Source organism: Phyllopteryx taeniolatus, chromosome 18 (assembly GCF_024500385.1).
Source record: "Phyllopteryx taeniolatus isolate TA_2022b chromosome 18, UOR_Ptae_1.2, whole genome shotgun sequence".
NCBI classification, from domain to species: Eukaryota; Metazoa; Chordata; class Actinopteri; order Syngnathiformes; family Syngnathidae; genus Phyllopteryx; species Phyllopteryx taeniolatus.
The window spans coordinates 17,535,142-17,559,564 of NC_084519.1; the positions used below are offsets into that span (position 1 = coordinate 17,535,142).

Here is a 24,423-nt window from a genome sequence, read left to right on the forward strand (position 1 = left end):
AGGAGACGAGTGCAGCCCGAAGAATTCAAAAATGGAACCAATAGATTTGCTATTTTTTATACAGTGCAGTAATCGACAAATTATGATGTTTTTGTTGTCGTTTTTTTTTTTTTTTTTACCAAAACTGTATACAAAATTTTAACTGAAAAAAAAAAAAAAATCGATATTGCTAGTATTGTTTCATTTCCAAAAACGTATCGATCAAATACACAGAAGCACAGGCAAAATGTACTTTTAAATTTTTTCTTTATTTTTAAAAAAATCTATGAACAAAGTATTCAAGTAAAGGCGATGTACCCAAAAGTACAGCGCTGTGCACGTTTGTCATTCAGCAACACGGAAGTGGTAGTGCTCACAACTTACCACTAGGTGGTAGCAAAAGTTAAGGTATTAGTCATTTTTCTATCTTTTGCAAAGGATGCGGTACTATTCATTTTTATATCTTTTTTGGGCCATCGTTGAATCCGGACGTCGAAAACTGGTTTAAGGTGCAATGTAACGTAACAAAATGTCAAAGACAATTAAAAAATGATACAATACAAAATAAATCGACAATATTATAAAAAAAACAAAAGACAATACAAATTAAAATACAAATAAATACAATTCAATAAAAAACAAGACAATAAATGGAACAAAATAATAATCAAATCAACTTGAAAAAAAACTAAAACATCCAAGCCAACACATTTACCGCACGTGCCAAATTCTCATTCGTCATCCATTTTTGAAAATGCATTATGCTGACTGATAACGTCTTAAGAGGAGTTAGCAAGTGTGCAGAAGTCGGGCTGCGCATGGGCAGCTCCTCTCCCGAGTTGCACGGGAACCGGAGACGCAGCGGCGAGGAGGAGCGACGGGCCGCGGGAGTTCCCCGAGCGCTTCGCGTCTTCACGTCTACCGGCGGACATGGGCCCGCTGCTGCGTTCGGTCTTGCTGCTCGCCGCCGTGTGCGTGAGCGTGCGCGTTTACCTGGAGACGGCTCGGACCGACGCACCGGCGCCGCCCGCCCGGACCGGGAGGAGCGATGAAGACTCGCCTGGACGGCGGCTGACAAAGGTGGGGCGCTCCGCAATCTTCGAAACTGCTCTTCCTGACATTTATTCAGCCGGCCGCATAGTCAACATTGGGAACATCTCACGGCGCACCGCCGAACAAAACGCTCAGGAAAACGTTACGAGGCAGTGGAAGAGCATTTCATTGTTGCGACTGTCACTATACATCGCTGGCGGAGATAGACGTTATTTAGTATCCCGATTCGCAGTGCTTGGGGGTTAAAATGAGTTAAAAAAAAAAAAAAAAAAAAATACGTCTCAACTTGCTCAGCGAGGGCGAAGATCCAAAGCCACTTTCAAGTGATTACTTTGTCTGAAACACTTTCATGCAAAAACAGCCGTGCCATGCCCCCGCTATCATATCGACGCCAAAAGGTAAGCAGAGCTGCGCGGAGCTTTGGCGGATATACAAATTTGTCATACAGTAGTGAGGAAAACATCATCACTAGTAGACACAGCCCTTCTACTAGTGCGCCCTAGTCATTAAAAGACTACATTTTGTCACTAGTGAGGACAAAAAGTGGACTAGTTTCAAAAGAGGTTGACAACCGCTGGTATAAACTGCGTGAGAGCAAAGCGGAGGAGGAAGATGGGAGGGCACAAAACCCCCAACAAGACCTCAAAGACACGCCCGTCATGATTTCAGACTTGCGCGGCAGAGAGCGTCACTCCAATCTTTGAAATGTTGATCAATGGATGGCATAAAAGCGTGAACGAGCGCCTGCTTGAGCACCACTAGAGACTTAGGTGCGCGCACGTGCCTGGGCGGGGCGTACGTACGGTCTCCGAAACAGTGAGCCTTAACTGCTAAAATGAATCTCAATACCGGCCTGGGATGATGCGTGGAAGTGCTACGCTTGTGGGGGAAAAAATCTATATCATCGGCTTGGCGCTTGCACGGGAAGCCGCTGACGAAACTCCCAAAACGGACGACACGTGTTAACAAACACGAGGTGCTCAAGTTCTGAAAGTGCCTCCGTTGCTGACGTAAGCACGCACGAGAGTCCAACATCTCACCAAAGTCAACAGGCTCGTCCAGATTCTCTGCCTAAATTTGGAAGCGGGCACCAAGAGAGCATTTTGGACAATGGGTCGATCGATCGTATCGCTACATGAGGCCTTCGTCGCCAAGCGAGAAGCAGAAGCCGCTCGCTCGCTTTGCCTCCCGGCGGAACAAAAGCGGCTCTGTCGTCGCTCAAAGACACAAAAAAAAATCAGTGCGGAACGCTCCCGAGAGAGTCTCCGCGGTACAATTCTCCCCCTCATACATCTCGTCTGGAAACATTCCACCAAATTCCCTAAAAGCCGCCACCCCCGCAAACCCCCTCCTCACTTGAATGGGTGCATTGACCTTTGAAAGCAAAGCCGCAGCTTCCATTTCGGCACGCACTCGCGTGGGACGCAACTTGCGATCCCACTTTGGAGTTTTTAAAGAAAGACATTTTTTTTGTTGTTTTTTGTTTTTTTTTTTGCTTTGACTTGAGAGCAAAAATTCAAGATCCAAGATGGTGGCATTGAACGCAACTCTGCTCACGTGACAACAAGGTGCACTTTGCCAGATCGTAGAAACCAAACAAAAAGCCTGCAAGCGGTTTCGTGCCACTCCCACTTGAAGTTTACCGTCAAAGCAAACATTACAAAAAGAATGACACCGTGTATTTCCAACAAGCACATCATTTGCTTTAAATCTGCTATATTAAGTGTCACAACCAATGAAAAACTGAATTATGTCTCTTTTTTCCACTTTTCGTACTAAATCTTAGATATATTCTTTCCCTTTTTTGAAGTAAATTTTAGTATTTTAGTCTTAGTCATAAGATCAGCTTTATTCTCTCAATGTTTGGGGCCCTCATTCATTCACAATAGTGGGCTTAGGACACAGCCTTGAGGGACGTTTCACTGTCGACGTGCCCAAAACTTGGTATTTTTATGCATTATTAAACCAACGGCTTTCTTCGGAGGCCATCTTGGCCATATGGCGCTCGGTGTGCTCTTCCCAAGGAGACATCTTGCAGCGTCCGGGATGGCGTCCAAGGAAGGCGAGCGCACACTTGCGCGGATGGGCACGGAAACGTGTTTGGACAGCAACCTCCTGCCCGCCCACACGCTATGAGTAACACGTGATTTAATCCAACAAGACAAGGACTTCTTTTCCTTGATTTTCCTTCTCAGTTTTTTTTTTTTTCCTGTGGGGGGGAAGAGGTAGTTTGCACTGCTGTATGCGAAGTAGACAGGCAGGCAGGCAGGCAGGCAGGCAGGCAGGCGATGTTGCAAATGACAAGCCCACGTGCTGGTCTCGGATCAGCTTGAACTGACAGCACGTGGGCAGACCGTATGACTAATCAGGAGTCTGTCAACGCGGCAATTTAGTTCCTCCTCCTACCCGGAATCACTCGGCAAGCCGTCACGGCTAAAAAAGATCTGCCTTCGTTAAAAAGGATCAAAATAATCCTTCTCTTCCATCACAGTTACATCCATTTTCTGAACCGCTTAGCACAATATAGCTAATAAGGAAGGCTGTAAGCACCCAATGGATGACACAGTATTAAAAGCAAACCCAAAAGCCGAGATGATGGCGCAAAAAGATGATTCTTTATGGCTATTTATGTCGCTTTTTTTCACACTTGTGCATGCCATACAAGTGTAAAAGGAAGTTAATCACAGTTAAAGTCCCTGTCATGGGAAAAGATCAATGTCTTGTAAATTAGACACACCACAGAGAAGAGGGTTGTTAACAGCCCTGACAAATTTGAATGATTGAGCAAAAAAAAAAAAAAAAAAAAACGGCATGTATATTAAATGAGACTTGAAAATCATGGGGGGGAAAAAAACAGACAACGAGGCACTCTTAAGCGGCCACACCAGCGGACTATCACTATCCGAAGGGAAGATGTATTTCCGGGGTATCAGTCTAGCTAGCTAGCTAACTGCGTGGCAAAACAAATCTCGGGAAATAGACTTTACAACATCCTAAACAAGCTGATGCAGTAAAAGAATTGAAAAACTCAGATCGCGAGGCATCAGTGGACTTGGGGGGGAAAAAAAAATAAAATAATAAAAGATTGCGTTCTAGGAGAAACAAAATGCAACATCTGCATGTTTGGGGTTGTTTTTTGTGGCTTTTATCCGCCCCAGAGTGCAGTTGACTTTGACCACACGCGCTCAATGTCTCGGCACGTCCGTCACACTCCGGCTACGAGGCACGCGCGCACGCGCCCACGTGCCGGCTCCATCAAGGCTGTGCGCCCAAAAAATCAAATCAAATCAAAATGCCAAAACGCACGGATGCCGTCGTGTTTTTGTGGTTCTTAAAAGTCCGACGAGCCGAGACTCTTGCGAGGGAAGATCTCCCGTGTTTGCGATTAACACGGCTGACCCTCTGCCACAGGTGCCGATGACCGACCGAACACTTGGACTCCACTCCAATTCCAACACAGAGCTCTTGTGCCGGAACGGATGCATACAAACATTAAGAGTGACGCGTTTGTAGCTTTGTCTGGATTTCAAAAGCATTTTGCCCTTGGAAATAATAAGTTAACAGCGGCCTTTACAAGGCCGCTTTTTTTTGTTCCCCTTTAATTAGGAGAGCCTCAAAATAAAGGCAGTTGAGTTTCATTCTGTGGCAAACGTTTGAGAGACATTGCCCCGAATAAATCCCACCGCGCCATCAGCTCCCAGTGAGTCCACTGTCCCAGATATCTGCCCCTGCGATCAGTCGTCACGTTTCAACCTGCAGCGACTACCTCGACGGCCGAGCTTCTCCATCCGGGGACGACTCTGGAAGTAGGACGTGAAGTTCACATACTCCCGAGCGCAAGTCGGAATAGTGTCTACCCATTTGTCCCCTGTATGTAAATTACCGCCAGGCAGTGCATATGTACAAAAAAGCGGCACCAATTTACCTATGGTCATGATGGGAGACTAACTTTAGACAGTGAATATGCAGGCAAGAAAAAAAGAAAAAGAATCCTTTCCTGAATACGTTGTGGCCTACTTTTATTGGTGGCCATGCACAAGTGGGTTAAGACTTGTGAGAATGACACTAGCTTACTTTCCTGCCCTTGTACTGGAGTTCTTGAATGCCGCTCGCTGTTTGTTTCTACGCGCAGGTGCACCGGTGGCACATTGAGTTGCAGCCGTGGGCCGGACAAAGTCGCTCTCTGGAGGAGGAAGCAAAGCGCTTTCTTCCCTACATCACCACTCCTCAAGTGAGTGACCCACCTACTCCTGCTGACTGAACAGCTTAAGCTACCAACTGGCTTACTAACCTAGCAGCCTACCTACGTCTTCCCTTCAAAGTTGAAGCAAACAATGGTTATTATACAGCGTAACAGCATGTCCGTATGTCCAGGTGTCCTGCACAAGTCCCCATGTGGACCCAGATCGTGGCTGGGCTGTATGTCTGGACCCAAAGTACAGTCTGACTCGCAGCATGCGACACAAGCACTGCAGGGTTTACTCTTTTGGGTGAGTCAGTGCACACACGCGCAAACGTGCATCAGGTTGGTCGGGTGACGTTAACTCGTGATACAATATTGTCACCGGTTTTTAATGACGACAACAGTAGCAGAAAAGACACACAGAAATCCATAATACCGATATTGGACAAAATCCATATTTGCTACCCAATTATCAGCGCGAAACAGATACCGCTCGTATCTAATATTGCTTTATCAGACAACTACGATATCGATTATACAGGCTCATCAGACAGCGACATGACATAACAATATCGATATTTGATAGAGGAACCACAGATATTGACAGAATCGATATTCGATACCCGATTAGCGAAGCGAGACAATAGCAATATGATACTGCTTTATCGGACAGCTACAATAATAATAATATTTGATACAGGATCATCAAATAAGAAAAATATGCTCATTCGATACCAGACTATCAGAGAAAGACAATATCGATATTTGATTTGTTTGCTTCGTCTTGGCGTCCTCCTCTCTGTTTGCAAGTCAGTGAATAATTGGTCACTGACGCGCTAGCTGCATCCATCTTTCCCTCCAATGCTGAATTTGTTGAGTGGCAGTGTAACTACAGAGTAAAGATAATCCTCCAATCTGCATCGGTCTCCCTCGAGCAAGTCAGATCAGATCCCATCGGGACTGTGTGGCAGTTCATCTTCTTAAGATCGTTAAGTCGGTGACTGTTGTTTCTGGCGTTAAACCAGTCTGCCGGGTCCTTTGCGGTTGCTCAGATCCATTGGGAGTTTGAGTTCTGAAGAGCTGGGAGCGCATAAATGTGAGCAGTGACAGACTGCTGAGCAGGTGTGCTGGAATCGAGTCAGGCGATGCAACGGGATTTTGTCTACAGCGTACGGACAGAACCACTGGACTGCCTCCACATTATGCCAGCAGTTTTTGCGACATCCCATTCTAAATCCACTGGAAGCTGACCCGACTTTTGGCAAGGTTTTGGGAAATTGTCTGCGGGAATCTTCCTCCATTCCGTTGTGAGGTCAAACGGCCCTGAGGTTGGACCTGAGCGCATGCTTAACTGAACGCACATCTCGCATGACGACGATTCAGGCTGAAGTTTACATTTTGTGTTTAAATCCGCATTTTGCTCGAGGTTACAGTGAATTCCCATTTTGGAGGAGTGGTTTTTAACGACTTTTGAAATGGTCAGGGGGGGTCTAGGTATAATATTTGAGAAACAAAAGAAAGCAACTGTGCACATTGATGAAAAGCGGTGCCGCTCGGACCGGAGTATACTTTGGGCGTGTCCTTGCTTGAACGGACGGCTGTAGTCGTTACCTTTGAGCGCTTTTTGAGTTTGACACAAGTCATGCAATTCCCATATTCATATATGGAGAAAAACAACGAGAAGCCTCCAGGGCCGCAAAACGCCTCGGAGTGAGCCGGGCGACGTCGCTTGCCTGGCGGTTCAACATCTGGAGAAGTGAAAAACAATTGCATAGGAAATTGAAATGAAGGGAAATTAGTAGTTTGCATTTAAGGATTTTAATGAAGCAATTGTGAGTTTTTTGGCAGTCTTTTGTGTTTATGGATGGGAGGCATTTTAAGCCCGGTTATAAAAGTGTATTCTTTTACACGCGGATGTTTGCGGATGTTAAAGCAGAGGCCTAGTACGTACATGAAGCACACGTCACCATGTACTCGAGGAAAGGCAGTACAACAGGAAGAGAAGCGAGGCCACAGACAAGATAGCATACCATTTATAAGCTCATTGCTGTACTTTGCAGTCTCAGGTAACAAACTATGGCAGCGACGCAGGGGCCTTGTTCATTGCGGAGGGTTAAGAATTTCCGGCGAGTCCCCCCCCCCCCCCACCCCCCGATACCCACGACCCGTGCCGCTCCATGAGCAAGCCGCTGTCCGAGGTGTCGATCACGTCCATGACGCTCCACCGACGGCGAGCAAAACTCTCAATGAAATATTTAGTGGAGTGAAAACACGCATCGAGTGGCGTCTCCATTTCTCCTTTGATGCATCATTCATGCTCCCTCCCGCTCACGGGATGCAATCTGGGGCCTCATCTGTAAAAGATGAGCACTGCGAAATGGGTTTCTCCCTCGCGCAATTACAGAACACAGTCAAAGCACAAACGAGACACGGGGGAGAGTGCAGAGACAGTGGCTCGGGGAATAGGAAGGAAAAAGAGAGAACTGCTGAGCTCGAGAGCGGACTGTGGAGTAAACAGACCAGATAAATAAACCCAGATTTACGTTGCATATTTCAAAGTGGAGCAGCAGCCAAAAAAAAAAACGGACAAAAGTGGGAACCCAAATTTCACTTTGCAATCATTTTCCAGGTCAACACCCTTGCTCTCGATCACTAACTTGTCCTGTTTGGGTTCCAGGTTGGGGCCAGATGACCGTAATCTGGAAGGATACCTCGCGAGATCAGGGTGCGAGGTCCACTGCTTCGATCCCAGCTTGAAGCAGGCGCACCAGCAGCGCAACGCAATGTGGCTCCACCGCCTGTCCGTAGACTGGAGGGATCCCAACCCTGCTGTCAGTGCCCAGCGTCAGTACACAAAGAAACTGGCCACCATCCTCAACGACTTTGGTCACAGACGGGTAAGAGATGGAGAATGGATGAAGAGTCTTCAATGACCAAATCTGTCTCTGTGTCCCCATAATTCATTCAGTCCCATCAGACTCCAGACTAATCCCATCATGACACAACTCCTCATGACTCTTAGAAAGATGAGCGTTATTGTTTTTTTTTTTTTTTGGTGTCCACTGGCGACTGCGCACTTTTACTGGGTGCTACCACTTTATTACGTGACCCAGACGAGCATACTTATCTGTTTTAAACGCAGTGTCACACAACATTCATCCATGGACCGTGAGCCCAGTGGGTCAGCACACTCGGCAGCTTCCACTCAGCCAGCTGCTTTGATTGCACTTAAGAATATGCAATTCGCACAGCAGCGTGCATGCTCGAAACGGTGGACTCATTAGCCGAACCCTGTCGGGAAGCCATCGTCGCCGAGGGGATTGGCCTCAGGGATCACATCTCATTCAGGGAGTAAAAACCATCTAGAAATAATAGCAGTTGAGAGATAGATGGACAAGACGTTGCTGGGAAGGACGAGGACCGAGTGAAGGAGGGCAGCGAGATGGCTACGGGTGCAAGGATGCTCGTGGCATTGTGGAAAAGATCGATGGATGGCTCGTAGATGGATGGAAGACGGCTGTCGAACAAACCCGAAGACTGCGTAGATGGACAAAAGATGTTTGCGGGATGGATGACCACTGAAAGATCAATGCTGGATGAGTAGCTGAAAGATGGCTAAGGATTTAAGGGTGGATGTAAAAGATGCGATTTGTGATTTAAGGTAGCTTAGGCATAAATGGGTACACATGACGGTAGACAGAAGGACTGATTGGCTAGATAGAGAAAAGATGGCTGCTGAGTGAGTAACAGGTGGGCCCGGATGGATGGAGGCCGGCTGGCTGAAAGAGTGCTTGGATGAGTGGATGGATCGAAAAGGGGCAGTCAGTGCAAGTTCTCCCAACTTACCTCAGGCGACTGCCTGCACTGAGAGCGCCTAAAAAAGACCCACGACTTGCAGGACCCTAACCCTAACCTTAGACCGCAACGGAATTCTAAAGTTTCTAGATCTGCTTCAGCACGTGAGCCTTGTCAGATGGCCCCGGGACTCAAATGACCACAGCTAGTGCAAAAGCAAAGTTAACCTTTGCACTTTTAAACAGCCTCATTTCCCAGGTGATGCTCGAACCGATGAAGTACTTCTCGACTGTGTTTCCGTTTCAGGTGGACGTACTGAAAGCAGACATGGAGAGTGCAGAGTGGAAGATTCTGGAGAACTTAATCCTGGAAGGAGTTCTGGACTCTGTCGGTCAACTGCTTTTGGAGGTTCACCTCCACTGGGCGGGTTTCGAGGTGCCGGGGGACGACCCTTCCGTGGTACGCTATTGGTTCAGCTTGCTGAAGGAGCTGGAACATGCCGACTTTCGCCTCTTCCGTGTGCACAGCGACCCGGCGCAACCGCACATCTTTCTGCGCAAGAACGTCCTCAACGCCAGCAGCGCCTACACCTTTGCGTGGGTGAACACACGGCGGAGGCCCTGAAGTGGGTCGGACTGACGAATAAGTGGATTTGAAAACAAGCCGGCACAAGCACCTCTCGGAGCTCAGACTGACCTTTGTGCCAACCTACTAATCAGCCAGTTCCATTTCTCCTGGCCCACACTGACCTTCGCCATGAAGTCTCCGCAGGCTGTGTATTCTACTAGCCCATCTGCTCGCTGTAGGTCAACTTCTTAGTCAGTCGACCTGAGCTCAGTTAAGCCCACAGTAACTCACGGCCAGAAGACTTTTCTTCTAGCCCGGGTTTATGGAGACCAGAAGAGACCGACGTCGCGGGAACACAAATGTGCCGAGTGGTAGGCGAGCGATAGATACTGCCGCATGAACTCCATTTTTATTCTGTCGGGAGAACTTAAGGAGCCACATGAATCACAAGAGGAGAGGGCAGTGTGTCTTTTTGCCACTATGGCTCGATCCTGAACGATTAAGTCAAGAACACTTCCATCATGTTGGAAGACGCAGGTATGAGAAAAGACAATACAAGGCCTGCCGTATAAGGGAGGCGAGCTTTACAGTGTTAAGCCTCAAGAGTCGGGTTACCACACCAAAGACTTTAGTCTGCACATTAAACACCAGCCTACAAAATGAATGAAAGCTATGTTAAAACAAGAACTAAAAGAGGGAAACCGAGGACTATCTTGACTGTGTTTTAAAATGAATAATGATAAAAACAGATGATGGGTAAAATCGATGGACAGTTTATTATTTCCACAAAGCTGGCCATAAATTCAAAAATCAAAACGTTTTCAAAAACTACACCGAACAATGCAAAATAAAATGAATACGTGTAATGCACCCCTGGTAGCAGGTAAAAATGAAGTGTTTTTGTTTGTTCCACCTTTATACAAGAACATATAACTGGTGTCTGCGCCAATAAGACTGGATGCCAGTCCTGTGGCTGTCACTCACGATCTCTAAGCTTTGGCCCAGATGAACTTTAAACCACCTTTTAATCCCAGAGTTTAATTTGTCCGTCCCAACCGCAGGTGATCACCTTGGAGGTTTCGTGGGGGTGCCACAGGGCGCTGATGCACACCTTGTCGTGAGCCTTGATCCTGTGGTACAGCTTGGTGGTCTTCCAGTCCCAGATGTTCAGCTTTCCGTCGGCGTCGCCTGACACTACGTAGCTGATGAAACGGTAGCAAACATTTTGGGATAAATCGAGCTCCGACAGCTAGCTAATTAAGTGTTTCCAGAACTGAACTGTCCAAGTTTGCACTTTTGTTGGCTTAGCAAAACTCTTCATTAACTGAAAGGGTTTAAGACGATTAAGCTTCTTAATAATAACAAAACAAAACAAAAATGACTTGACATAATATTTGTTTTTCTCTGATCTGACTCGTCACACATTCGGCTCTCCCAATTGAAAGTCGATTTCAAGGCAAAAGGGCTTACCTCATGTCCGGGGAGAAGTCCACCTGGCAGGCGTAGCCGGCAACCATGTGGCCCTTGAAGATCTTCTTCTTGTTCAGTCGGAAGCGGTTTTGGGCGCCAAAGATCAGAATCTGATTGTCCATGGACTGGCACGCAAGCCACTTACCTTGGGTTTGAAAAAAAAAAAAAATGAATAAAAAGATACCATTTTGAACATGAGAATCGCACACTACCAAAGAATCCTAATTGGACACCTCCAAAGGTGAGTCCAGAATGCGCCTGCCTGAACTTTGCTGCTAAATTTCAAAGTCTGTCTTGGATTGCGTGCGAAAATACCATCGAATTATTCACAAGAAATGTAGTGTTGGTGTCATCAGCCTCCTTTGCGGTGGGCAGTAGAAGTGGCAAAGAGTAGATGTGTGGAGGCCATTTTGAGTGGACACCTACTGAGATCGGATGCATAATTCAGAAGCCATGTTGCGATAAATAAACACAGCCCGAAGGAGGCCGGGAGGAGACAGATTGCTGGGATCATTCTAGAATGATATTCCTGAAATATTATTCATACAGTGTTCCAGCAAAGCACTCATGTCGACACTGTTCCAAGATGGCGCACAAATGCAGCGAGTAGGTGAGTTTCAAATGACAGCTGGTAGGTTCCTAAAAAAAAAGAATTATAAAAAATCCGCAAAGATGTGAATTACCGTGAATATGTAGGATTTAATTGTATAAACTGTCTAATATTGTCGCAACATACAAGGAGACAATAAATTAGACACGTGACCTAGATCAAACGGCTTTAACCCAATCCTACTCGGCTCCGGCGTGTCCTCGCTCATCAACTCGCCCCGCTGATATTACAAGACGCACTTCTGCGGCCCTTAGATTCATCCTCCACAACGCATCTGCTCATTGACGGCATCCCGGGAGGCTCGGCAGTTTTACTCACCGTTGGGGGATAGCGTCACCGCCGGCATGGAGTGCATGCTGGGCTCGGCGATGTACTTGAAGTCTACGGGGATGTCCCTGGAAAAAAAAAAACCCCAAGTTGAGTGCACTTGGCTTGAATAGAAGATCAGAAAGCCACGGAGGGCAGGCTCCAGACGAGTGCAACGACAAAACAACATGCTGGTACAGAGAGAAGCGGACGCTAATGTGAGCAAATGTGTTGGCGCCACTTTATGTTAAGTGTGTACACTGAGGTTGTGCGCGTGTGCACATGAGATGAGAAACATCTGGAACAGCCTTCTGCTGGCACGGACACATGTGCACAGTCGAAGATCCCAAGTATGAACTCAGTCCATGCTGTTTCCCATTGGTATTTTGGTCGAATTCTTATATGGTACTACCAAAGGGGAATTTCAATTTGCACTGGGGTATGGAAGACCTCTCACTGTTCTCCTAATCATATCAGTGCAGTGCCGGCCTCCGCGGCGAGTAACATGAGACACTTCTGGCGACTTGCGCCTCATGCCGTCATGGAACCAATTTCACAAGGCGGTTAAGAGAGCGCAGGGAAATAATAGCTGAGAGCCAGGTGGCATCTGTGAGAAAAGAGGACAGTTAAGCCAGGCGAGGCGTGCCGCTCGCCGGCATTGCTCCCAGGCTGCACAACCGTCTGCGCCATGATTTTATTTTAGTTTTTTTTTTTTTTTTAAACTAGTTCATCCCTTTTACTCTGGCATGTTAAGTCTATGAAGTAACGAGTGCCGGGAAGGTCAAACAGAAACGAAAAGACTCGACACACGCATGCTCATTCGTGCAAAACAACCGAAGAAAATTAGTAACAGCTCCCAGTACGACGCTGGGCAATTTGATAACAACACCCCCAGTTCAACCAAAACGTGTCTCAGCTGCATTATATTTACTCACCACTCCCAAACTCGAAGACTCTTGTCGTCCGACGTGCTGACAAAGCGGCGATTCTCATCCACGAAGGTGATGGTGTTGACGGCGCCCAGGTGACGGTCGTACTCCTGGACCACCTCGCCCGTTCTGATGTCCCACTGCCAAAAAGACCGCAATTATATTCAACTTCAGCCAAATTGAACATGATCGACAATATTAGCTTCAAAAAATGGCCATGAAATTATTAGTGTAAACGCAGCACAAAACTGGGAATAAAGGCGGAATATTCAAAAGTATAAGTGGTAATATTACAAGAATAAAGTTGTCATTTTCTGTAATATTTACTAGGAACTATACATATACTTGCATTTAGGTTGGTGCCACTCTTATCATTTCATTCTTGTAAAAATAACCGCACCGCTCTATTAGAACTTTGTTCTCTTAACTTAATATTTCATCAAAAACATAAGACTGTATTGTCCAAATATTGCAACTTTATGTAAATGACAAAATTATTATTGTCACTAAATGACATTATCACAGAAAAAAAAAAAGATTGAATTTGTGTCACACGATTTAATTCTCTGAACTCTATCATGTTTATAGGGAAAGATTATTTCGTTTTGTCCCCAGAAATTGGACATTAGTCTCAAAACAATTTTCTTCTGGTACCACTGCGTCGTTAGTTTTGAAAACTTGACTATTTTCTTTTTCCCTTTTGTTTTCCTTTTTAGTGTGGCTTCAATACTCCTAATGTGGCTGTATTTTATTGTTTTATTATCTTGGCTTTAATCTTCTCACACAGTAAAATGGGAACACGTCATCGTTTGAAAGGGTAACATTGTTAATAAAAAACATAATAATAATTATACTCCAATAACCATAATACTGGCCATTGTCTCATAACACATTGCTGCTGTAAATCCTCTTCAGAGCAGGTACGTCCTTGTACTTTTGGATTTGAAGCAATTTTTTCAGTCAGTTGTGTCAGTTCACGCTCGCTCGCACGCCGTCGTGCGAGGCATACATGACTGAACACGGAGATGAACTGTCGGACAGGACAGGAGCGTGTTTCACGCTGCTTTGGGCACAAGGGCACACGGAGAAGAGTTGCGCCTGAATCGACGGGAAGCGGGCAGAGGGGGGAGAAGCGGTCCTTTACCTGGACAATCTTCTTATCTGACATGCCGGCCACCAAAAGGTTCTGCTTTTCCTCATCGGGGTTGAACTTGACGCAGTAGGGCACCTTCCTGTTGGTGAAGCGGGAGATGCACTGGCCTGCGGACGGAAAAAAACAGACGAGAGCGCCACAGTTCAATTAGTCTAAACAGCTGCAACTCAACTGGGAGGATGTGTCGTTAAAACGTGGTCCAGCTGCACCAACAAGGGGGGGAGGGGGGAATTCACTCTTTACTGCCCTCTGCTGGAGAGGTACTCCACATTTCCCACAAAACAGCGCATATATGGTGTCCTGTCGTAAACCGAATTTGTAAGCAAGTTAGAATTCTCTCACGAACATACGCTAATGCAGTAGTAAAGTCTAAATTACAAGAAACATTGGGATGAAAAACACTTTTATGCCATAAATATAGTCCAATTAAAACAGTGAGTATGGCGTTAACTGAGCACGCATCCATGTGCGTCGTGGCTGTTGGCCGATTGAAATGCCATTAATCTCTTCCATTCTCCCCGAAAAACCCAAAACGTTTGTAATGTGTATTTTTTCCCTCAACTAAAACGGTTTCGTTAAACATTCTATAATTGCCTAATAAAACAGAGTAAAACATAATGAAATAGAATGTAAAGAATTAAACAGTTGGTGCGTCATGATTATTTCACTGCGACTCCTGGTGCGCACGACTTGGCCACCAGGAACTTGAGTGGACCTAGTATCCAGTCTTGTACGGCAAGTAATTGTGACAGCTCTAAAGAGTAGAATGTGAAAATCTGTGGTTCTAGTATAGCGCCTTGTGTTGCACCACCGGTTTACAACGGAGTTTATCACTAACTTATGCTGATGCAGTAGTAAGGCCATAATTACAGTAAATATTTGTATGAAAAACACTTTTAGGCTTCAAATATAAAACAATCAATGTGTGCCTTCTTGCGGCGCGTGAACGCGTATTCTTACAAGGCGTCCAAATTGTCGATTACTAGTCTAGAGCTAAAATACGGACGGCTGTATTTGCTTGATTGTATTCAGTCACTTTATTAGGTACACTGCACAATTGACAGTGGAACGTACGACGCAATCCGTTGTGTGGCACTGTTGGTCTTCCGGTCACCGATGGTGTAGCGGTCCACTCGCCTGACTTTGATGCGGGCAGCGTGGGATCAGTTGCCACTCAGCGACGGTGTGAATGTGAGCGCGAATGGTTGTCCGTGTCTGTATGTGCCCTGCGACTGACTGGCGACCAGTTCAGGGTGTAGGTTGCCAGCTGGGATAGGCTCCAGCGCCCCGCAACCCTAACCAGGATAAGCGGTGTTGAAAATGGATGCATGGATGTTTGACTTCCAAACTGTTCTCATTTCAAAATGCAGTTTTTCCATAGGAAACAATGAAAAGTGAATGCATTTGCCACTGTAGAACCTGCACAACTTTTGGGCCATTTGACCACGGAGTTTCCACCGTATGCAAGTGTAAGTGTTCTACAAGCCTACCGGTCTCAGAGTCCCAGAGTTTGATGTAGCGGTCGTAGGCGGCGCTGAGGAACCGATTACCGCTGTTGTTGAAGCAAATGTCTCGCACCGCTTTGCTGTGGCCTAGAATGAGAAAAACCGTCAATGAATACAAAAGCCAAATACTATTAAAGTCACCCTGAGTAACCCCCTGCCTCTCGTCTCGTTACCGTTTCTCCCCAACCGCCTGCCTTTGATATCACATTTATTGGAGGCGTGTAAAAATGTGGGCTAATGAGGGAGGTTTGGGACAAAGGAGGACGCGAGAGCTGCGGGAGATGAAAGTGGGATTACATCTTGAAATGAGCTTTTTCTCGCTCAAAGACAACACGGCCGCCGCAGAACACCATGGCGACGACGACCGTTGCGCGTCGCTTGTATGCGCACCGCCATTAAAAACTACCGCGAGCAGGCCTAAAAATGAATCAAATATGCAAATTGTCACAGAATGCATTGATATAAACATTCAATGAAGCATATTCCCTTGAGACTCTTCTTTAATGGTGGCATTTCTACAAGTCAGGTACTGAAAAATAACATGCAGCTTACTCCTAGGCGTGAAGTATCACTTATAAGTTGACGTTTAAGTGATAAGTGGAGCACAAACACACAAGCTGCATTTGCTCCAATCGCGAACTGTGTTTAAACATTGTGCCCCAATTAATCACCGGGAAAAAATGAACAGCACACCTCAAATAGACGCGTTTTCTTTTAGCCTACAATACATATTACATTGTCATTATTTGGGGGAAAAGTGTTCAGAGTTGAGGAGCTACATTTAGACAAAAGTAGTGCTTTCCCCCCGGCGTCAATTACTCAGATTTTTGCTTTTCGTAGCGGCGCTCGGTCCCTCGCCCCCGCGAATAGAACACCGTACCGCCAACGGAGAGCTAATCTTCAGTGTGTGACGGACTTCTTTATACAATGATAAATATTATACTATTTACAAAAAAAAAAAAAAAAAAAAGGCTCTTCAACAACCACTATTATACAGGATTTCCCTTGACCCATTCCCGGGACACTATACAAGGAAACATGCTATTATGAAATTGAATTTACAATTAACAACAAAAAGCACACTTTTCCGATGACTACTACATCTAATAGCGGGATAACATAAGGAAGAAAAACTAAAATCACTCCTCTGTGGTCCTCTGGGCGGCCGCGAGTCTCGTCACCCCCGGGCTAATGAATAATGCATATTGTTCCGCGAGGGAGCTGACAAGCAGAAAACGAAGAGACGTCGGCCAGCCTGGCATCGCTGGAGAAGGTTGTTGAACGGGACCTGTTTGCATGAACCCCGCATCTCTCCCCACTCACCCGATTCCCCCGGAGAAAAACACACACAGTAGGAAAATAACATCCCATCCTTGGTCATGACTGCTCCTGTACCAATAAGCTTCACAGTTCGGCTGCCCATCAAAATGTGTTCATTTAGTAGTCGTTAAGAGCACGCAAAACATTCATGTTTACTTACCAATAAAAGTCCGTATACACCTCCTCTCGTTGTACACCTCCCACAACTGCCGACAGACGGCAAGAAATGAAACATTTGCAGCATATTGATTTGTCTTGGCTGAGTGCTGCTTATTACCTTAATTTTACAATCCATGGAGCTGGAAAGCAGGAGATGACCTGAACGTGGAAACAGTCGGATGGCGCTGACCCCCTGGAAGACGTGCGGGCAGACGGGACATTAGCGTCACATACGAAGCGCCTCACACAAGTTGACGGAGAAACCCATGAAATCCCAAAAGAGTCGAGCGGTATTTGATGTTTTGCGTACGGTGTACGCAAGGCACCGTTTAGGCTAACGAGTCCTCGTTTGCGTGTCATGCCAACCCCCACTAACCTTGGTGTGCCCCGACCAAACATGGATTTGCTTTTTGGGCAGGTAACACTTGTCTGGTGCCTCGCTAGAACGCAGGTTGATGCCCACGTCCTGGGGGATGTGCAGGTAGGTCCTGCCCTGGTAATCGAACATGTCTTTAACTGAGGGGAAAGAAGCACAAACAAATTCAGAAACCATCATTTCAATCGATCGTCCCACTGTAAATAGTAAATAACTACGACGATACACGGTGAACATTTCTATGTAACAGCGTATGTTACCATTTATTAAATATGAGGCATACCATGAAGAATGGTCTTCTCTTCTGCCGGAGCTTCCTCCTCATTCCTCCCTCTTTTTTGCCTTTTGGCTGTGATCTCATCCAGCTCTTTCTTCTCCTCCTGTAGCGTGAAATCGACCACATCTGATTCATTACCATAAGGCAACAATGGAGCCCTTTGAAACAAAATTATTTCAGCAACAAGTGCATTACCTCGGTGGGTTTGGCCACCGATTTCTCGTCGACATATTTTGCCCACGGTCCCAAGTAGTTGTCGATATCTCCTGCGTCGCCGCCTTTGACCTTTTTCCTTTTGTCTGGCTTCTTGTAAGCGCTCTCAAACACGTTCAACCCTGGAGGAACAAAAATATATTTAAAAATACAGTGACACCAAATAAAAGGAAAAAGTGGGGCACTCGTAAGTCAAGCGATCACTGGACTACCTTTATTTTTCTCAGCCTCCTCCACTGCTCCGATGTAACTAGTGCCAGTTACTTGGTTTGTGTCCACAGATGGATCTAAAGCATAGCCTTGTGAGAGATGAGAGGAATGTTAAAAACAATAAATACAGACAAAATGTTAGCTATCTACTGAACAGGCCCGTGGCGGAGGTCCAACGAGACCCTACCAAGCGACGAAAAGGTCCTCCTCTGCTGCTCGAACATGAAGTCGTTGACGTGAGCGGGTTCTGCGTAGCCAGATAACATGTTCCTCGGGGCGGCCATCTGTTGGGTTTTGAACGGGTTTTCTGGTCCAAACTAGGAGGGAAAAAAAAAAAATACAACATTCAATCTTTTGGGGTCATTTACCAGTCGGGACGAAACAGTTTACGGCCTACTGATAAACTGTCATCACATTGAAAATTGCTAATAATCAATACTACTGTACTCAATGTAGTATGTGCGCCGCCTCTTTAGGGGCTGACCAATTGAGTAACATTAGTCGGTCACTGCAGAAGATAAAGAATATATCCCCGTGAGTATTGTTATATTGTCTGTAATCTCTATTTACCAGCATTTGCCATAGATTACAAATGACATTACATGTATACAAATTAAGTACAATGCACTATAGAACATCAATACTGGCATCAGCCGCCTGTAAAACCACTTACTTCTGGTGCAAACATGGTTTCATATGACGGGTTATAAGTGACTTCTTTCAGGGAAGGGTCGAGATGTACGCCAGTCTCAACCGACTCCTATAACGAGACGCACAGAATCAGTAAAAACATTGTCAACATGTTCAGTATGTAGACTGCAGGGGTGTCAAACTCATTTTTGTCGTGGTGACGGTTTGCCTCGGAAGGGCTGTTATGACTGTGAACCCATATGAATGTATGCTCGTCCCATATTATTACATGTACACAACAAATTGTTGGACAGCTTTGAAATCAGAAGCCATTCAAAATTGTTTGCTCAACTGTTATTCAATTTACTTTAAAAGGGAGCTTGGTACCAAAAAACTACTTGCAATATATCAACATTATTGAAAGTGAAAACAATTAGCAATTTTGGTATTTTTGCAAAAAACATTAAGTCGACACACATTATTTGCTTTCGCGGGCCACGTAAAAGTATGTGGCGGGCCGAACCTGGCCCCCGGGCCACCAATTAGATAGCGACGATGTAGAGGAATGTCACAATTTTAAAATATCTTTTGAGCGCACTTTTTTGTAGTTCCAAGTGTGCATTTTCTGCACTGTCAATTTGAAAGCTTTTTTGGGGAATTACGTCGTCGTCATTTACTTTTTCGGCGGTTCAAAATCCGAAACAGGATTTTTGTGACCAAAAAAATACTGCCTGAACTGCACTGTGCAATGAAAATAAAGACTGACGTCCTAATTCGCTTTAACACGTTACTTGTCGAGATTTCTCCTTTTTCAGCCCACGAAAAGTAAGAACTATTATTTGGGAAAATTAACATATAAGTCTTCCAATAAAATAAAAGGGAGCATATATGTTCATACAAATCATGGAAATTGACAACAACCGCTAGCAACTAGCATCCATAGCGTACCTTGACGGCAACTTCCGGGGCAGAATTCAGAACCGCCAAAGCCATCGTCGGACCGGACTGTAAAGGTTTAAGGTGCGCCGTTGCGTCCGGATCTGTAGAGTCCGATTTTTCGGGGCTAGTGTCGGTTTGTGACTCATTTTCCGAATCGGAATCGCTGCCGTACGAAACGAGGGACGAGACGGCGGCGGACATCTTGGATGTTGTGCTTTCACCGGAAGTGAGGGTGACGTCACTTCTATTTTTATTTGGGCTTTTCTGTTGCTGTTGTAAAACGTCGTATAAAACATTAATATTTGTAATTCATTTACAAAAAAAAAATAGAACAGCAAAATTGTAAGTAATAAATATATGAGGCTATAAGGCCGGCAAGAGTTTTTTGTACAACTGTATATGACAAATGAAAAAAAACGATCATTTCATTTTTTTTAAATACAAATATATTTAGTTTTTAAGTTATACTATATTAAATGGGCTATAAATACCAAACAAAATAAACTACGATACGCATTTTAGCCTATTGTATGTAACAACTAATTAAAAGGAGTCAAGTATATTAAAAATATATCCACGTGTTACATATTTCAACACAGTGATTGACGTGTTTATAATTTGCGCAGGTTTCTCCACTCCCACACAGGAGCGGTTGCACAGGACGCTTTGGCGCCCTAACAATAGAGTGGCCCGTACCATTGTCGCCACTTTTTATGGGGACTTTCACCGGCGAGCTAATGTTTTTTTACACGCTGTTGCCCAACGTGGACCGCCGTCAAGCGCATGTTGACCACTTGCATTGAACAATCAGATCTCACACATGTTGATGATAGCTTTCGGAACACGGCTCGGGGCCTTTTTCGCTCATCTCGACACCGCACGAATCCACTTTGGAAGAAAAGTGGCCTGCTCCTGCTCCTCCTCCTCCGCCTCCGCCTCTTCTTGCACGGTGGAGCACATTTGATACGAAGCACCGTCATGGACACAAACCGGGGATTTAAATGCTTGCACACGGCGGCATGCTCGACAACCAAATGAGGATGGATCGGAAATAATTTTTTTTTTTTTTTAATTTAAAAAAAATAAAAGGAAAAGGAGGGATTTAATCGAACTGAGCAGGTATGTGTCCAAGCTGCATGCAACACGTCTGGTGTCTTTACACTCGCGTGTCACATTTAAAGATGTTTCTCCAGCTTGCAGCTTAAAGCAGACGTCGTAACTTTAGTACTCCCTCTCCCACGTAGGTGCATTTATCCGGTTTAAAGTCTTTTCAAAACACACACAAACAATGATTGCAAGTTAGATTTGGTGCCGATGTCAACTAATTGCACTGCAGCGTGTCCCACATCTGGGCAGCAGCCTCTTGATATGTTGGCCCTGTGCAACATCACATTAGTGCGAGAACAAATATTGACTGTTAGGAGCACAAAGCCGACATAATATGACACGTGCCTGACAGGATTGGGGGCTCCCTGCTTAAGCAAAGGCCCCCCGGCTTCAAGGCGACGTGATTTCATTTGCCCACTGGAGAGGATGGAAGGGGTCTCTATCAGCCAGCCTGCAGTCGCCGTGTAATGGGGGATGGGGGAGGCTTCTTCCAGCACAGTGGAAAAAAGGAAAAAAAAAAAAAAAAAAAGATCATGCTTGGTGAAATTGGAAACCTTTTTTTTTTTTTTTTTTTTTTTTTTTGGTACTAGCAAGTGGGAGCGCAACAGTGGGCGCTGTGGACGGTGTCATTCAGTGTGGACATCTGCTCAAAGATGGTGAGGGGATTACATTCACGGGGGCCAAAAAGTACATGAGGCACATTTCGGAAGCGTAGTGGCTCGTGGCCGGGCTCGTACAATGAAGTGCACCGCCATAAAAGTTGCAAAACTGTCTGTCTGCCTCACAATTCTGAGGTTCCGAGTACGAATCTCGGCTGCGGCCTCCCTGAGTGGCGTTTGCGTCATGTCCACATGCATGCGTGGGTTTTCTGCGGGTAATCCGGCTTCCTTCCTCCCACATTCCGAAAACACGCATGTTGGGTTCATTGAAGACTGTAAATTGTCCGGCCGTGTGCTTGCGAGTGTTGGCTGGCGACCAGTCCGCAGTATCGCCCCAAAGTTAGCTGGGATAGGCTCCAGCTCACCTGGAACGAGTTTTGTTCTCGCCAACCAATCGGAGAACGGACAAATACTGATGTCATCGAGTACCAGAGCTCTGGCCCTGTGAGGATGAATTTGACATTTGATTGGCTAAGGAAACAATGTCATTGCTACTACAATTTAAATGGCATCAGCCAGCGCTGCTGATTGTGAAGGCCCTGCATGGGCAGATTACATTCACATGGCAACACATACAGGCTGCAATCTGATTGGACAAAACAAATCTTAACGGCCGCTGACACGTACAGGAAGCAGCGCAGCCAAGAGGAACGCTACAAAATGAAGGGAACGAATGAAGACAATTTGATGGAACAATTTTTAGAATTGAGGTTAAATATCGCTCAGTGGTTCTGACCGCCCACCACGGGGTCTTGCTAAATTTGACATCTGCTCTTGCGTGATTGCATCACAGTGCTTCGAGCTGTCACCTTTTCTCTGCGTGAAAGGGGCTAGTGAAGACTTAACGTGCAGTAGGTCTTACATTTAATGTGATCACACTGTTCTATGCGCTTCAGGAAAGCAGCTATGTGCAAAGCAGAGGCCGGGCCCCTTTTCAGCTGTTCCCGTTATCACCCGCGGACTGTGGCATCTACAGCCGTCACGTGACTCGGCTATAGGATTGGTTTTCACGACAGCGCCATTTGGTATCGGGCCGCACAGAGAGACGGAACAAGTTTTATTTTGAAAATCGGGTGCATCCCCTTGTGCCTTTGTAAACGTCGCACTGCTCGTCTCGCTCACGGAAAAAACAAACGTCTTCAGAGAGGGCAAATTGCCTAAAACTTCCCGCAGATTTGTTTCTAAATACATCACATATGTTTGGCACGCTTATCTGTGGCGTGTGAAATTTAAAACACTTAAAACTTGGGTTTATTGCTACAGGTGGCTCCAAGCACGCGCTGCTTAAACATGTGGCGACAGGATCGCAAATGAGGAAAAGGGCCCTTCAGAACTGACCACCTTGCTCCCATTTCCAACATCTCATCTTCTCATCTTGACCAATACAAAATGTAGTCGACTGCACATAAGCGACGCACTTTGGCTGTCGTCGCCGCCCATTACCCCAAGATGGGTCTTATTGAAGAGAAACAAGCGCGGGGGCCTCTCATTACAACAACTGTATTTGGCTGAATGTTGACTTGTCCTTTACATCTTTTCTTTTTGTTTGTTTCCATCCAAATGTTGCTTGATGTGAACCCGGTGTCGGACCAGAGTATGTGTGACAACGTGAGGAAGGTTTACGCTGAGTTTGCCGTTCTCATGCAGCTTTTTTTTTTTTGTGTGAGAGAAAAGCCTTGGCATGCCGCCCGCTGAGGCCTTTGGACCTCTCATCTTTGTTGACATAGCTGTGATCCTCTGCCAGCCTCTTTTAGAGCCCCCCCCCCCCCCCCCCCCCCAACCCGAATATCTGTTTTTCTCATTCCTCGCTGGACGTGGAGAGAGAGGCGTGTATGTAAGCAAAATAATGCGCTGGCATGAGAAGGCGGCGAGCAAAAGGTGGCTTGACGAGACAAAAGAGGCGAGCTTGCAATGGGACCCGCCCCTTTCCGTGCCATTGGGACAGGCCCACCTCCTATCTCTCAGCTGTCGGGATGCACCAGGGGCTGCCGCACACTCACACAGGAACCATTGTTCCTGCTCTTGGCCCCGGCGGCCCACGGCTCCTCAATAATGCGGCTTCTGTGCCCGCTCTCCGCTGGCCCGACAGTCGGACACCAGGCCCGATTCGGACGGGTCGGCCTCGTGTTTCTCCGCTACTCGTCCTTCGCAGCTCACTGCCCCCGTGCTTCCCTGTTGCGCGTTTCGTGGCTGCTGACACCAAAACCAAGTAAACATTTTTTATTTTATTTTTTGGAGCCATTTGTTTGCCCAACAACAGACTTTTTGGAACAAGTTTGCTGTCTAAAGAAAGGAGTAGCATTGAAACAACAGTTCAGAAAATTCTCCCATCACGTTAAAAATGTGATTAATGGCGTCTTACAAGTTGGTTCCTTTCTTGTAAAAAAAATAACTTTATTAACAAGTGCCAACACATCCATCTGTTTTCTATGGCGCTTGTCGTTGTTAGGGTCAGGGGTGAGCTGGAGCCTATCCTGGCTGATTTTGGGCCAAAGGCAGGCGAAACCTTGGACTGGCCGCCAGCCACTTGCCGGTACTGACACCAGGCATCGCTATCCGACTGAAATTTGATGTATCAAAAGTACTATTGGTATCGGTATCAGTGAGTACAAAAGAGTGAAGAGTGAAAAATCCATTTTCCATAACGCTTTTGCTCATTAAGGTCACGATGAGGCTGGAATCTCTTGCCAATGGCTGAGCAAGAGGCAGAGTGCACCCTGGACCGGTTGCCAGCCAACTGCAGTTGTCCGTACCATTTCCCAGCTGAACCTGTCGGGTTTCCCGTTGAACCATTATGAGGAAATGGGGCCACATTAATATTTTCTCTCATTTTCTCTGTTTTTCTTGTCTTGCTGCATCGTTTTGGGTCTATTGGCCCCCAAACGTCGTTACGGGCGGCCAAACACTTCTTGAAGCTCTTTCCAAAAAGTCTTTCCCCACATTATGGTAGTAAATAGCGATACATTTATTACAATTATACTGA

The 24,423-nt window shown here is 45.9% G+C and overlaps 3 protein-coding genes across 6 annotated transcripts in view; 2 read left to right on the forward strand and 1 right to left on the reverse strand.

Annotated features, from left to right (window-relative positions):
• Positions 1–269: 269 nt before the first annotated feature.
• On the forward strand, positions 270–10,447 carry LOC133468477 (probable methyltransferase-like protein 24). Of its 3 annotated transcripts, none has more exons than XM_061754427.1 (5): positions 270–1,059; positions 5,165–5,263; positions 5,407–5,522; positions 7,893–8,112; positions 9,317–10,447. In XM_061754427.1, exons 1-5 carry the CDS (start codon positions 910–912, stop codon positions 9,632–9,634), a joined length of 903 nt encoding a protein of 300 aa, XP_061610411.1. In that variant the 5' UTR covers positions 270–909; the 3' UTR covers positions 9,635–10,447. The 3 variants fall into 3 exon arrangements, with proteins under 3 accessions (XP_061610411.1, XP_061610413.1, XP_061610412.1); XM_061754428.1 differs by having other exon boundaries at positions 1,020–1,059; positions 4,444–5,263; XM_061754429.1 differs by lacking the exon at positions 5,407–5,522 and having other exon boundaries at positions 1,004–5,263.
• cdc40 (cell division cycle 40 homolog (S. cerevisiae)) lies at positions 10,330–19,905 on the reverse strand. The gene is made up of 15 exons (XM_061754426.1): positions 19,684–19,905; positions 18,779–18,865; positions 18,293–18,422; positions 18,108–18,194; positions 17,878–18,017; positions 17,689–17,785; positions 17,406–17,545; positions 17,148–17,222; positions 17,031–17,076; positions 15,536–15,637; positions 14,037–14,152; positions 12,899–13,032; positions 11,976–12,052; positions 11,048–11,192; positions 10,330–10,779 (listed from the first exon to the last, which is right to left on the reverse strand). Exons 1-15 carry the CDS (start codon positions 19,873–19,875, stop codon positions 10,602–10,604), a joined length of 1,746 nt encoding a protein of 581 aa, XP_061610410.1. The 5' UTR covers positions 19,876–19,905; the 3' UTR covers positions 10,330–10,601.
• Positions 19,906–20,473: 568 nt separating this feature from the next.
• The window catches only part of wasf1 (WASP family member 1), a 35,624-nt gene continuing 31,674 nt past the window's right edge, over positions 20,474–24,423 (forward strand). The window contains exon 1 of one of the 2 annotated variants that reach the window (XM_061753773.1): positions 20,474–20,793. Coding sequence is in view for 1 of the 2 variants with exons in the window: in XM_061753772.1 (XP_061609756.1) it covers positions 23,493–23,649 (157 nt within the window). In the remaining variant the exon portion in view is untranslated. Of the gene's footprint in view, positions 20,794–23,446; positions 23,650–24,423 lie in introns of those variants that run through there. The other variant, XM_061753772.1, reaches the window with a different exon arrangement.